This window comes from Labrus mixtus, chromosome 14 (genome assembly GCF_963584025.1).
Source record: "Labrus mixtus chromosome 14, fLabMix1.1, whole genome shotgun sequence".
NCBI lineage: Eukaryota > Metazoa > Chordata > Actinopteri > Labriformes > Labridae > Labrus > Labrus mixtus.
The window spans coordinates 24,575,926-24,590,064 of NC_083625.1; the positions used below are offsets into that span (position 1 = coordinate 24,575,926).

General features: G+C 39.5%; 1 protein-coding gene across 1 annotated transcript in view; it reads right to left on the reverse strand.

The window, feature by feature from the left end:
• c14h21orf91 (chromosome 14 C21orf91 homolog) overlaps positions 1-5,695 on the reverse strand; it is a 21,186-nt gene extending 15,491 nt beyond the window's left edge. Inside the window, exons 1-2 of the mRNA XM_061055926.1 lie at positions 5,573-5,695; positions 3,313-3,446 (exon numbers count right to left, since the gene is read on the reverse strand). Coding sequence (XP_060911909.1) covers positions 3,313-3,439 — 127 coding nt within the window. The 5' untranslated portion in view covers positions 3,440-3,446; positions 5,573-5,695. The remainder of the gene's footprint in view (positions 1-3,312; positions 3,447-5,572) is intronic.
• Positions 5,696-14,139: the final 8,444 nt, after the last annotated feature.

Consider the following 14,139-nt stretch of genomic DNA (forward strand, 5'->3'; position numbering starts at 1 on the left):
CAATGCAGGTTAAAAGCTGTGTAGATATTCTTCAGGGTGATGAGACATTTCCTTTAACAATCCTCATAAAAATACTCTATAATTCTGTTGATACTCAGTTGGTGTATAGAGCAATAAAAACTGAGGGCCTTTATCCGTGACACCATTTTGATTTGTCTGGTGCAATATACCCTCCCGGTTTAAAAAAACAACACAAGAAGCCATTCTGCATCAATTGCTTCTTATAAATATTCAAAACCAGCAGCATAGATCTAGACGGCAATGAATATTCAGCAGCTATATTTCACCCTTGAGATTGCATGATATCTTTAGGACAGAAAGAATCTGGGAGGGTTATTTTTTGTAAGCATTCTTTCCTTTTTATACTTTATGCACACTCTGTCTGCATTTGTGCTGATCGGATTTTTGCTCTCCTCTACTTTAATGAGGGATGGCATAGGATAAATGACTGGTGTCGCTTTTATGTGTACATGAGCAGTCAGCAGGCACACGGCTCGGCCTTAGTGTCCAACCAGCCGTGTCTAAAGTGACCACGTTCAGCTTGGCAAGCTCCCCTCCCACCATGATTCGCTCAGCTGCATCAGAAACACGTGCATGTCTGCAAATGCTCCACTTCTCCCCCCAGACCCCACAGTTACATAACAGCCACTTCACAGCCACACATAGGCTTTATCATCAAAACTGAACCCCCAAGATTTCACAATGGTTTTAATGTTTGAGGGGTCTTGTCTGTTACAAACAGTACCAAGGATGCTTGTTTTCATCCTGGCTGAAAAACTAAATGGAGCAATCAAGGGCACCCTAAATTAGCCCAAAAAGCATCCCCTGTCTTTGTTGGATTATTACCTCTAAGACATTAAGTTTTTTAACATGCCAAAGTGTGCACAAAATCCTACTGCTGAGGGAGCAATGAGTATTTAAGTTACAGATAGAGGCACTACATGCTACATATTATACAGATAACCAGTTACATAAGGAGCGTTTAGAAGAAACGCGAAGCAATTGTTCAGCATGGCTTGATGACGTACAGAGTCAGGAGGAAGACATTCTTTCTGGCCAAACAAATTCATGAATTTCCTAATCTGTGCAAGCTAATTAAAAAAACGAAATTGATTGAACCTCCATTCAGAACAACTAGAAGGGGGATGATGCAGGTCATGTTCAACAAACAAAAAAACAGAAAACAAGCTCCCATTGTCATACTTTCAGGAGTAAAACAAGGCGAGTGATCATCTACACTTTTGGTTTCAATCAAAGACAGTATAAAGAGATGGACAACATGACAGTCCCTGAAAGTGAAGCCAAAGCATTTGGAGTTCCCGCTATTGATTTGCTGTAGTGCAAGTCATAAAGCCCACCTCCCCCATGTCAACAAATGGGACATGATTCTAACTATAAAAAAACTGACCTTAATTTATGTTAGCGCTTATTGTGCTGTTAATGCCCCAATGGTCATTAACATTAGTTTTAATTTGTAATGTGTTGATATAAAAAGAAACGAAATAAATAAAACACACTAACAAAAGACTCTTAGATAGATAGATATTTCTATCACCACGAGTGATGCTTAAAACCTACACACTCATCTGTTCTGCTTTGGACTGTATCGACCTTAGGGATCTTTGACATTTTATTATAAGTTATAATATGTGCATATAGTCTTAGTGACCTCACCAATTCATTTCAAAAGAAGTGTTATGAAGTCCAATGCTGGCTATTGAAAATGCTATCTCAACCTTACATTCCATGTCGTAGTAGATGAAGCTGAGGTGGCCTGGAAAACATCTACAACATGCCCCCCCACACCAAAATCATTCTTTGCAACAGGCAGTAAACATGTTTATTTCTGCTGTGAATATGGACGTTTTTATCCGGGACCTTATCAGAATTCCTTGGTTTTTGCAGCTAGCCTCAAGTTAACCCATGAGGCACTGAAGTTTTTTTGTAGGTTTTCACTTTTTGGTTAAAGGAGCTGCTGGGATGTCAATACCGTGGCTCGACTAGTTGATCCCTAATGCACATACTCTGGCTCCAAATGCATAATATGCCAGCATCTTGGCGAGGGTGTTTTGGCTTCACATTTGTACAACGGTAGGAGGTTAAGACATCTATATATAAAGTCCACTGCCTGTTCACACATTACGCATGTTTGTTAAATAAGTAGTAAAGTGTTTAATAGAAGCTGTATTCAGGTTTCTGGCGTTGATGGATGTACATGCCAAGAAAGATAGACTGCCTCATTCTGCCATGTTTGGACAATTTTATGTTGAATGAAGATTAATGAGCTTGAAAGCACTAAAAACACAACTTTCAGTTGAGTAACTTTCTATTTGTGCTCGTCTGAGACTGAAGAATAAAGACTATTTTACTGCGCACAAAGAACAGGGTGATTAATCAATACCCCCCGTATCCAGTTCTCTTATACCAGCACAGAATAGAGTTATAAATCTTTTATGCATATGCATTTCCTCCCCCTGTCAACAGAATGATATACCACTCTAGGAGTTCTTAGTCAGCTTTATGATGCTGATGTACAAGTCGTACACAACCATGCTGTGCACACATACACACACAAACACACACAATTCACCATCGTATTAGACAGCCTTTGTGAGATCTGTGAGACGAGGGCTGAATGAGAGGCATATCTAATCCTCTTCTGATTTCCCATTCTTCTTCAAATAGGCCACTCGTTAATTAAGAGATGAAAAAACTTCAAACACATGCTCTTGAGTTGGAGTGGCACATCAAACAGGAGAATCATAGTGGCCTGCTTTCGAGAGGGCTTTGGTCCAACAGGCCCATTACCCCACACATATATTCCATACAATGTTCGTGAAGAGGATAAAAGAAGAGTGTGTGTGTGTGTGGAGCCGGGCAATCATATGAGACGTCAACAAATATGAAAGCTTCTGAGGCTATATTACAGCTCAGATGATCAAAAAGTTAATCCCCTGTTTCTGCAAAAGTCATTTATTGTGTGATCTAAATACTGAAGATGCTTGGCAGCTAATCTATCCACATAAGACTGTTTCTATACGAAGCTAGCCCTTGAAAACACTTGGGATGAAGGTGAATTTTCATTCAAGTAAGTGTGTGCATGTTTGGTAGTTAAAAGGCATGAAGAGGTCACACTGTGGTTAGAAAAACATAATTAAGAAGTCAGACTGCATACTATATCCTGCAGGTTGCTTTGGAACCTCAGACAGCACAAACAAACTTTATGTGAAGAGCTAATTTCCATCTCAGCATCGCTGTGTTTGCTCTTCACTATGGTGAACAAATAGTCGCTCCCCCTCTTATGTTTCTTACCTTCAATGCTCAGTTCAAAGCAGACATGGCAGAAAGATAAGGTCCCCGTGTCCGTCTCTAGCTTGCAGACACTGCAGATATTGTCGTCGTTCAGATCAATGTTCACAAACTTCTCCTCTTCATCCATGCTGCCTCTGGGAGAAAAACAACCAGTTAAAAAGGAGAACATGGCTAAATATCAATTAAAAACCACCAGGCTGAATTTTTCTATTTAGGTCACACTTTCAAATAAACTTATTAAAAATGCATTTTTGGATGATGTAAGGGGTAGGGGATATTTTTGGTTTATACTTATTTATACACAATACAGTAAAAGAGGAAGTCTACATTTTAAAATTTCTAGCAAGGGCTAGTTTGGTGACTGAACTCTGATGTCAGCTACAAAGAAACAACGCAACACTTAAGATGGTATGATGATTTGAAGTAAAAACGGAAGGGTTAACCTCAAAACATGTAGAGCATATTAAAAGATGTAATGCTTCTCGACTCCGCTTCCTCTGGGTGTGACTGCTTTGCTTTCGAGAACTTCTTTGCAGTGAAAGTTATTTTAGTACGAATGTTTGGACTGAAATATGTTCAACAAGCTGTGGTACAGACATTTGTTCAGCTGTGTAACATCCATAAAGTCTCAACTGTCAGAAAGTACAAACTTTTCAGAGAGAAAAGGAAAGATAAACATCTGCCCTGGTGTCTTTCCCCACAACACATTTGGTAATATTGGTGACAGTGTGGAAATCATATTGCAAGAGACCATAAGGTGGTAGCTCAGCTGTGTCATTCATCTTTCCATTTATGGGTCATCATTAATCATGTGCACACCAGTATGACCAATAATAAGTTTTTGAGGTAAATATTCAAACTGATGCCAAAATATCTCAGACATGCTCTATTACCATTTGTATCTGGAAAACCAGACACCCTTCTAAATTGAATATATTTTCCTACTTATGCCAAAAGAAACAATCAAAAACAAATAAAACTCCATCCCAATTTAAGGCCCAGTCCCCTTCACTAGTCTGATGTAGCAGCATGTATTGACAAATAAAGGCAGGTCACAATTAGAGGCCCCTATGCATTTAGTGTTGATTGGTTAGCAGATTACAAATATGGAGAAAAAGCCAGAAGATATAAAACAATTCTTCAACATCTGTCCATGAAGGAAATAATGACGCTGGTATGTGTACCAGCCGTGCAGCACAAAAGCAAGATCAAATTATAGATTTTTTTTAACTTGTTTTGTTTGTGGATATCGTAACTTTTTGCTAAGTTAATATTATTTTTTCTTACTGGTGTAATATCACAATTGCATAGTCTGTCCCATCTTTGTTGTGTACAATTTTTGTTTGAAAAGGTCAAAAAGCTCCAGCAGCAGATCAACTTTATTCATTTAATTTAAGATGCGTTTCGGCTTGTGGTCTTCATCAGGGTCATCCCAAATTTTGTTTGAAAATAGTTTAAGGTCTGTCTGGTATTGAGGCCTGTCCCAAAAACAGGCAGGGTCATCGTTTCACAGAATAAAGTAAATAAAAGGCACAGGCAATTCATTTAAGTTTTATGGTAGGCTATCAATTCACCTAGAAGACAAGTGTTTAGGGACAAAGATTTGCCAAAAACCTGAAAAGCAAAATGTATATAAAGACATTTTGAAGCTATATACCCTTTGTTGTATTTACATTGTGGCTAAAGATGCTATAGGTCATTAGCATGGTAAGAGTCTGCTTCCTGCAGTGTTTGACCACATAATAAAGAAACCATGAAGGTCTGAGGAAGCAGAGGTAACATTTCAAAGACTTATTCAGTTGCTCTTTAATGCTAGTTAAGGTTAAATAATCTGCATTTTTATCGCTTTGACTGCATTGACTCCAGGTCATTTAAGTTAAAACACTTTAGTACAACACATCTTTGTTGGTGGACATGAAGAAAACAACCAGCAGACAAACACAAGGCTCAACTTTTCCCCGCTTCATTTACACACACAGACACGGAGGTACACCGTCGCCATCGTGTTTTTCTGTTTGCTGATAACAGCTCAAAACATTTTATGCCTGTTGAATGTTACTTCGTCAAACATAAGTTGTTTGTGTGTCTCTACGCACACAGTTAAACACATGCTAACCAGAAGTGAAGCTAGCAGCATCCTCCGACTTCACTGCTCAGGCTGATTCGTGACCGTTATTCTCCGCTGTAATACAGTGAGGTATCCCGTTAAAAGAAAAGACCGAGTCTCTAATTTACAAAGACAATACTTTATGAAACTAACCTTTGTCTTAAACGGTGTCTTCAAACCGCTTATCCCTTGGCGTGGACACCTTAGTTTCTTCTTTGCCTCAGCGAGCACACAAACCTCCGCGCGTCACGGCAAAGCCTCAGAAGCTACAGGAGCTTCTCTCCCCTCTCAGCGGAATGTACCACTACTTTATACAAAGGGGTGGACGACATCAATCACCACTTTATTAAATCACTTACGGGCCCCTTTGCTAAACACAAAAATAGTTGTTAATAGTTGTGAAATACGTAGTTGAAGTTTCTGAATAAAAATAGATTCTTGTAATTTCATAAGCCTCCTCTGACAGCACTTGTCGTGAGTACACCCCTACGGTTAAATAAAGTGAAGTATTCCGAACGTCATCAAAACATTTCCAGAACATGGTGTTTGGGCTTTAAACTCTCGTAAGCAATAGGCACAAAGTATCCTATTTTAACATTTACTCCGTGTTAAATGTATTAACTGTGGTTGTGCAAATTTAATGAAAAGGAATCTACCATGTCAGCTTTTTGTTTTTGTTTTCATTCTTCAGATGAAGTGACACGTGGGGAATTCCCGCGACAGATGGAGAGGAACCATTGTAATGGCTCTGACGGACAATAGTTTCCTTTGCCCTATCGGGTTAATTTAGGCCCACATCCTTAAAAGTTGTAACTGTTAGACAAAGTCTACTTTAATAGTGGTGGAGTAGGAGGTTATCTATACAGGTTGGGAATAAACGTGGCTCCCATAGGCAACCCATCCACAAGCAAATACATGAAATTCAAATCCATAAACAAATAAATAGCCTGTCCAAAAACTAAATAAAAACTCTCTGTTAACATCCTGATTATGAATTCTTTGAAATTAATTTTGTTTCAGAGGCGTTGATTCCTGAAGTTTTTGAATTACTTAGTTGTTACTGCTAATTCTATACTATTAAAATAGTATTGTGAAGCTGTACATCTATCTTGTTAATTGTTGTTGCTCTGTTTGTCTCTGTCCTTCTCCTTCCTGCATCTCCCTCTATCCAATTTTCCAAGCCCAGCCTCATCAGATTACTGTTCAAAACCAGTCTGGTTCTGCCTCTTGAAAGAAGTTTTTCCTCTCTACTGTAACTTTGCTAAATGTTATTTAATGGTCATGATGGAATAATGTTGGTTCTTTGTAGATAATGTACAAAAGGTAAGGTCCTTTACCTGCTATTTGTAAAATGTCTTGAGATAACATTTATTGTGAATTGGCGCTATACAAAACAGAGTCGATGTAAGCCTAGTGATTAATGTTTGTGATGCTAAAATGTCTGTCAGTAAAACTCAGATTCAGTGTAACATCTGCACAGCAACAAATATACATCCTATAGTGTTGTCATTCATCCACTGAGAATTTACTCTGGCTGAAAAGCTCGGTCCAAATGAAACCACAGAAAGAGAAACGCTGTGATTCTGTATTGACAATTTAGCTGTTTGTTTTGTGTGTGTCTTGCACAATCTTTTGTGGAAGTGAAAAACCAGTTTAAATAGGTCAAGCTTGTCATTTAAAAAAGAGTCCTGTGTAAAGTAATGAAATGCAGTGATATCTCATACCAGGCCTTAGCATCCGGAAGCCATTATCCTCTGTAATGGTGGTCTACTGTAAGCTGCAGCTGTGTCCTGTCCTGTGGTAGTTTACACTTCCTATGTTCTGTGTGCTTCGTGTGCTGTTGTATTTCAGGGCTTAAGCAGGTAATAATGTCAGAGGCCACTCTGCATCTTGACTGCAGATAATCAGTTAAAAGAAAAGTCATCATCATGCCCTGGACTGTGTAATGATCCTCTGAGATATACAGAGCCGGTGCTCTCACAAAGAGTTTGCGCCATCTCCTGGCCAAAGAGTAGCATCACAACTTCCGCCAAAACTGCCTCAAGTTTTAGATGCCAGGAAGTAAAGTTGAATTATAATGATTGCAACACTAATAGTGCATGGTCAAAGGTCAGAGTAATGTTTGTGTGCGCCGCCCCGTCCTAGATATGTAACCTATTTCTACATCTATGAAGATAATTGCACAATGAAGCGAGAAATAAAGCAGGCTACACACTCTAAACCCTTGGTCCATAACTGCTCTCTTCATGTCATGGACCAGAGAGCAGAAAAAACTGCCAATTCATAGGCTAGACCTTCATATTGTGCTGCTTGTGTTCAGTCAAGGCTCCCTTTGTGTGGCCCTCTGGCCCCTGCAGCAAACGTCTTTGTGTGTCTGAATCATACAATTACAGGGAGGCCTCGTGTTTGCAGGCAGGCAGAATGAAGCTGTTATCAAAGACATTCTCTGACATCCCGAATAAACAGGACAACCTAGATGAATATATTTGAGGACTAAAACTCTGTATTAAAAAAGGGAGTCCTTTTCATGTAAACATGAACCCTACTTCCGTCAAAATAAGCAGACAGCCTGATGCATCATGATAGTACTTCTACAGGTCAGACTTGATTTGAAATGATGAACACATCTATTATTTGCAAAGCTGGCATCAATGGTGCCAAGACTGATGTCATGTGTACAGATCCTGACACGCTGCTCGATGAACACACAGGACAGGAGGGTGACAAAGAGGCAGCATACTGATAGAGATTATTACCCGGTCACTGTGGACTTTAACCTTTTTCATGTGTAGTGATGATTCAGCAGATTTAACCTCTTCAGATAACCTCTTTTCCAATCTTGGCAAACAATTTTGACCGAGGTACCAGGTTACCGAGTCAAAAGCCCAAATTGGCCTCAGATTAGTTCATAACCACAGTAGAGGAATGATCTGCATGTGATGGAAAAGTGTACTTTAACAAGCTTGCCAAATGTTTAATTCATTTATGAATGGTGATTCAAGAAGTGAAATTAAGTTGTTCTGTAGTTAAACAACAAACAGTTGTGTCAATAAAACAACAATCTGCATCATTCCTTGTACATATATCCGACTGAAAAATCCTAAAGGGATTGTCTTGTACAGGTGGGATAGGTTTAAATGTTAAATGGACTTCAGCTTGTAAAGCACTTTTCTAGTCTTCTGAACTCTCAAAGCCCTTTGACACCGCAGGTCACACCTACACACACTAATGGTAGAGGCTGCTTTGTAAAGTGTCCATCAGTATTTGCTAATTCTGTTGCTGATGGAGCAACTTGGGGTTAAGTGTCTTGCCCAAGGACACATCAGACATGTGGCTGCAGGGGATGGAACCCTACAACCGACTCTACCAACTGAGCCACAGCCGCCCAAACATGGAACGGTTGGACGACAATCTTACCTGGCTTACCTGGCACCCCCAACTGCACTCTAGTGTCTGGACAGAGTGTGTGTGTGTGTGTGTGTGTGTGTGTGTGTGTGTGTGTGTGACTGATGACATTTTGTACCATATAAAACCTGACATTCCTTACACTCTTCCATAAAAAGTGGAGTTGATTAAAGTCGTGATTTATGTTGACCTGTAACAAAAACAAGCACCTTTGGCAATTTTGAGCATTTACTTCATGATTACATTTTATTTGTAACCTGACTTCATGTAGCTTTCTCCCTGTAGGAGTTGCATTATGGTTCGACTTCTGTTAGTGTGAATTGGTAGATTGCAGAGCTAAGCTTACAAAGGAGCTCCTCAATAACTAACACAAAGAAATGCTCCCCTCTGATTAATGAACCTAAACAATATGCCTCTCATGTTTATTATTGATTTTCTTTATGTGACAATTACAATGGTGCATTCATCCGTCACTTATCGGCCATAAATCTTCTTATCTGTCCCTGCTATGTGCGCCCACATCCATGTTTCCACTCTGACTCTGCAGCCACATGTTGCAGCTTGTCTCGCGTTTTATGAGCTTCAGATCTCGTTCAGCGAGTTCTGTGAGGTTAAAATAAGAGTTGAGGGAGACAAAAAAACAGCCAACAGCACTCAGTATGAGCTCTATTCAGCTGGCAACCAGTCACACAGCCTTTAACAGATGTTTCCTTTGGCTGCTGCTTTTGTTTTCTTAGAGGCTGCAGCTGAAGTGTAATTGAGGAAAAAGAATAAATCAGTGTTTTCGTTGTGAAAATCCAGATTAAAGCCCTTAAAGTGGCATTTTTATTCACCACTCAATCCTGACAAGGGTCTTGCATCACGTCAGTAATGGTTGTGTGGTAACCGAGGGCTCAGTCGTTCAGTCCGTCAGAGCTGTGAGGTGTGACTCAGCCAAATGGAAAAGTCCCCATCAGTCAAACAAAGAAGTAATCAGACACCTGGTCTGACAAGAAGGACGTCTTGCAATCCTCCAGACACTCCAGGATTACCTTTTAAAAAACGACTCTTCCTATAATAAAGTTTGGTGGCTATTTTTTTCATGAAACTACATATACATATATTAAAATGTATTTAATGTGGTGTGTTATAGACGCTTCATATTGAATATCACTTGGTTGTAGTTTTCTTAATAAGCTGCTTCTGTTAAAATACTTTAGATTAAGTAACCACGGTTATTCATCAATCTCATGACTGTCTTAATAATGTCACCCACATATTGACGACAACGACAACAACCAAGTCATTGGCTGTATTTTCATTTCAAAGCTTTTAAATCATCGGTCAAAGTAGTAGTTGTTGTTGAATGCTGGATTGATGTATCAGAATCACAATCAACATCTGATTTATGTATTTAAGTAGATTGAAACATGCAAGAAATTTGTCTCGTTCATTATTATTGTTGCTCTGTTTGTCTTAATCCTTCTTCCATTTGCATCTCCCTCTATCCCACTCTACAAGCCCAACACAGTCTCATCAGATCGATGCTCATCATGAGTCTGGTTCTGCTCGAGGTTTCTGCCTCTTAAAGGACGTTTCTCCTCTCCACTCTAACTTTTCTAAATGTTGCTTAGTGCTCATGATGGATTCATGGTGGGTCTTTGTAGATAATATAACAAATAGAAGGTATTTTACCTTATCATAATGTGTAATGAAAAAGCTCTTTCATAATTTAAAACGTATTAAAACTATTTGTATCTATTTGTAAATACTACATAAGGGTGTTTAGGTAAAGCATCCCAAGAAAACAAATCCTCAACTCAGGGCAGAAATACTTACAGCCCTGTTCAATTTATATCTTTGTTAGTTTGCCCTGTTTTCAAATCTGTCTTGTTTTTGTAAGAGTGTATTTTCTTGTGTCTTTCTTTCATACGTTACAACTCTAAAAAGATCTGTTTATCTGCAGTTTTTTAGGAAATCTATTGACATCTATGAAGTTTTGTTACAAGGAGAACCATTGACCCTGAGTAAATGTAGTGATCTAAAAGGTGCAATGTTTCAGAGATGTACAGTTTGTTGTTGAAAGTTGAAGTTGCATGAAATGGTACCTAATAGCAATACTTCTTTGTTACTTCCTATGTTGAACACAACATTGTGGTTAGCAACAATGTGCAGCGGAGTGTAAAACGGAAAGAAGAATCAAGTTTGACCATCTGAACATGGCAAGTGAAACAAAGCTCCTGCTTGTAAAAAATCCCCCCCCACCTGATTCTGTTTCTCATAATTGTCTACAGTGTTTCCCCCGGGCTGCTTTCCTTCACCTGAGGCCTTCTGCAAGTGACTAATACGTTGGTGGGAACTGACCTAATCCACGTTTCCTCGAGATGTACTACAGTGAGTAAACTACAAACTGACGAGAGATGAACAGTCAGTAAAGGAAATGATAACTATGTCAAAGGTACAGACAAATGAAATTCAGTCCAAGTGTCGAGTCATGTTCCTTTATTGCTAAAACAACACTAAAACAAATGATGCCTACACACACAAGAGGACGAGATTAAATAGGAATAACTAATACTCTTAAGGAGTGAAGAATGCAGTAGACACTACAGTTGTCTTCAAGTACAAACTTACACAATGTGTATGTTGGCATATTTGCTTGTTTGCCTCACTGGCAGAGAGGTTGAGAACTCTTCAACCTGGTTATAGTCAAGTATGCCGAGATATATCATCTCAATACAGCTGAATCAAAAGTTTCTTGTGGGGCTCCTCAAGGCTCACTGTTGGGCCCATTATTTTTCCTCCTTGAACATCAATCTTACAACCGGTTACTAAAATGCCAAAACATGTTTGTTGTTGTTGTAGAAGAAAGGAACACATTGAATTAGTTGTAGTAAGAATTTCAAGCAACGTTTCAACAACAGAGAAGAATTGAAACCTCTAAAGTTCTGGTGTGAATATTTTAGACAACTATCTCTGAAATAAAGCATGGCTGCTGTGATATTCTTTGATAACCAACAAACAAATCAACAAAAATAAAAATGATACAGACTTTTAAATAGTGTCTCAAACCAAAATTTTAAGAGCAAATATAAATAATGCATTCAGCTGCATGTCAGTGACGTGGACATAAAAATACTTTTTGGGTACTTTTTAGGCTTGTGGGAGAACAAATAAAAATTCCCACACTTCAAAACAGAGTTATAATAAAGATACGAAGGAACACGGTTCACTGTACATGTGAGTAAATAGCCAAAGTGAATATACCTGGTTTGTAATAAATCATAATTCTCTGCATTTACCCAAGACATCACTAAGAGGAGTATATTGATCCACTCCAGTCTCTTAAAATGTGTCCAAACCAAAGTATAAATTAATAAATTCAGGATGATATATTGTGATGCCACTGAATAGCTAGTACATCACCAAAGAAAAGGGAAGAGTTTTTCAAATATATCTGGGAAAGCTTTTTTGACTCTTTGGAACAAAATGTTGATAATGAGCGATAAAGCCAAAGACTGGAAAAGGGACAGAGGTTTAAGGTTTATTTTTGGGCTATTTGGGCCACTATCTGAGAGATAGGACAGTGGATAGAGTCAGAAATCGGGGACAGAGAGAGTAGAGAAGGACATGCGGGGAAAGGAGCCACAGGTCAAACCTGAACCGAGCCACCAGCCTGGAGGACTGAAGCGTCAGTACATTGGGGCGCTTGCACCAACCAACTGAGATACATTTTTTGAAATTGTGAATTTTAAGGTTTTTTTATTGACATTTTAATGACTATATCAACTATGTACAGCAGAGTATCAACACTTAAACACAACTTAACAAGAAACCACTAGGCCACTGTTTAAAGTAAAGTGAAAGTAAAAATGTTTGGCAGCCTTTCTAAGTTTCAGAATGTGGGGAACTGTTTGAATCAAACCACATTTGAAGAGTTGTGATTTAAATCATATCAGGATGAAGGTTCCTGTTTTTGTGAGTAGATGACATAACTGCAGCCCAGAACACAATGCTGGATATTGTCTCTGTAAAACGCAAACCAAACCTACCAGTCCATCAAACATAACAGCAGTCTTGACAGGAGATAGACAATGAGATTGGGCAACAGTACAGCCTTTATCTTCCTCAAAACTCGAGCTGACACATCACCAGGCAACACACAGCATGGAGCACTGTGCACACAAAACACAGGGCTCAGATTGTACACGTTTCACCAGTCATTTTCTTCCCTCTCTGCAAACACGTGCTATAGAAACAGGATTATTACAATCACCACACACTCAGGCTCTCCGATTCCAAAAAGCCGAGCCCTTGAGGCGTCGGCGATGGCATGTTGAGTGATGAAAAATTAAAGTGGTCTAGAAGGAATTAGCCAACAGGCTGGGTTTGCAGGTAGATCATCAGCTACCCCTTCTCCCCCCCATCCATCATCCTGCAGCCTGTGATCCCCCTCAGGGGCAGTTCCCATGGTCTGTGCCAACCTGAGCATGCTCTGTGGGGTCTGGAGCTGAGACATCATCACCATCATAATAACAATAATGATAATACTACAGGTGAGGCTGCAGATGCAGACACGCTACCTCTGCCTGACATCAAGGGCTGATAATTCATGTGCACACACAGGTGGAGCTACACACTCAGGTGGAACTACACACTCAGGTGGAGCTACACACACAGGTGGAGCTACACACTCAGGTGGAGCTACACACTCAGGTGGAACTACACACTCAGGTGGAGCTACACACACAGGTGGAGCTACACACTCAGGTGGAGCTACACACTCCCTCTGAGAAACATCGACTAAAATGAGACAACGCCTGCAGGAACAGAAAGATAGTATGACATTGAATAACAACAAATTTGTTTCAAAGTTGTCTTACATTTGTTTGTGGTAAGGAGTTATAAGTGTCCTTTTTCCTTTCTTAGTGTTACTTACATTTTGAAAGGTTGATACATATCCCCCCTTTTCAGTGACCACTGGCTTAGATTTGGTTCAAACTCAAATGCAGAGCTCAAAATGACAGAAACCTATTTCTCAACTACACGTCAAACATGCCTCTGTTTTAAATCTTAAAGCCGAGCCAGGGTCAGGGAATGCATATTAGCCACAGGTAGTGATTTGTATGCATGGCATCGACTTTGTATTTGACATCTGAAGCAATATTCATTGCTTGTGTACCTGTAAACAAATGAAATTGAATAAATAAACAATCTCACAAGGGCAGGGTATTGCAAAAAGGCAATAACATGATAGTGGCCTTTAGAGAGACTTCCACAGTGGTGCAGTGGTTTCCTCACAGCGAGGGGGTTCCTGGTTCGAATCCCTGTCGGAC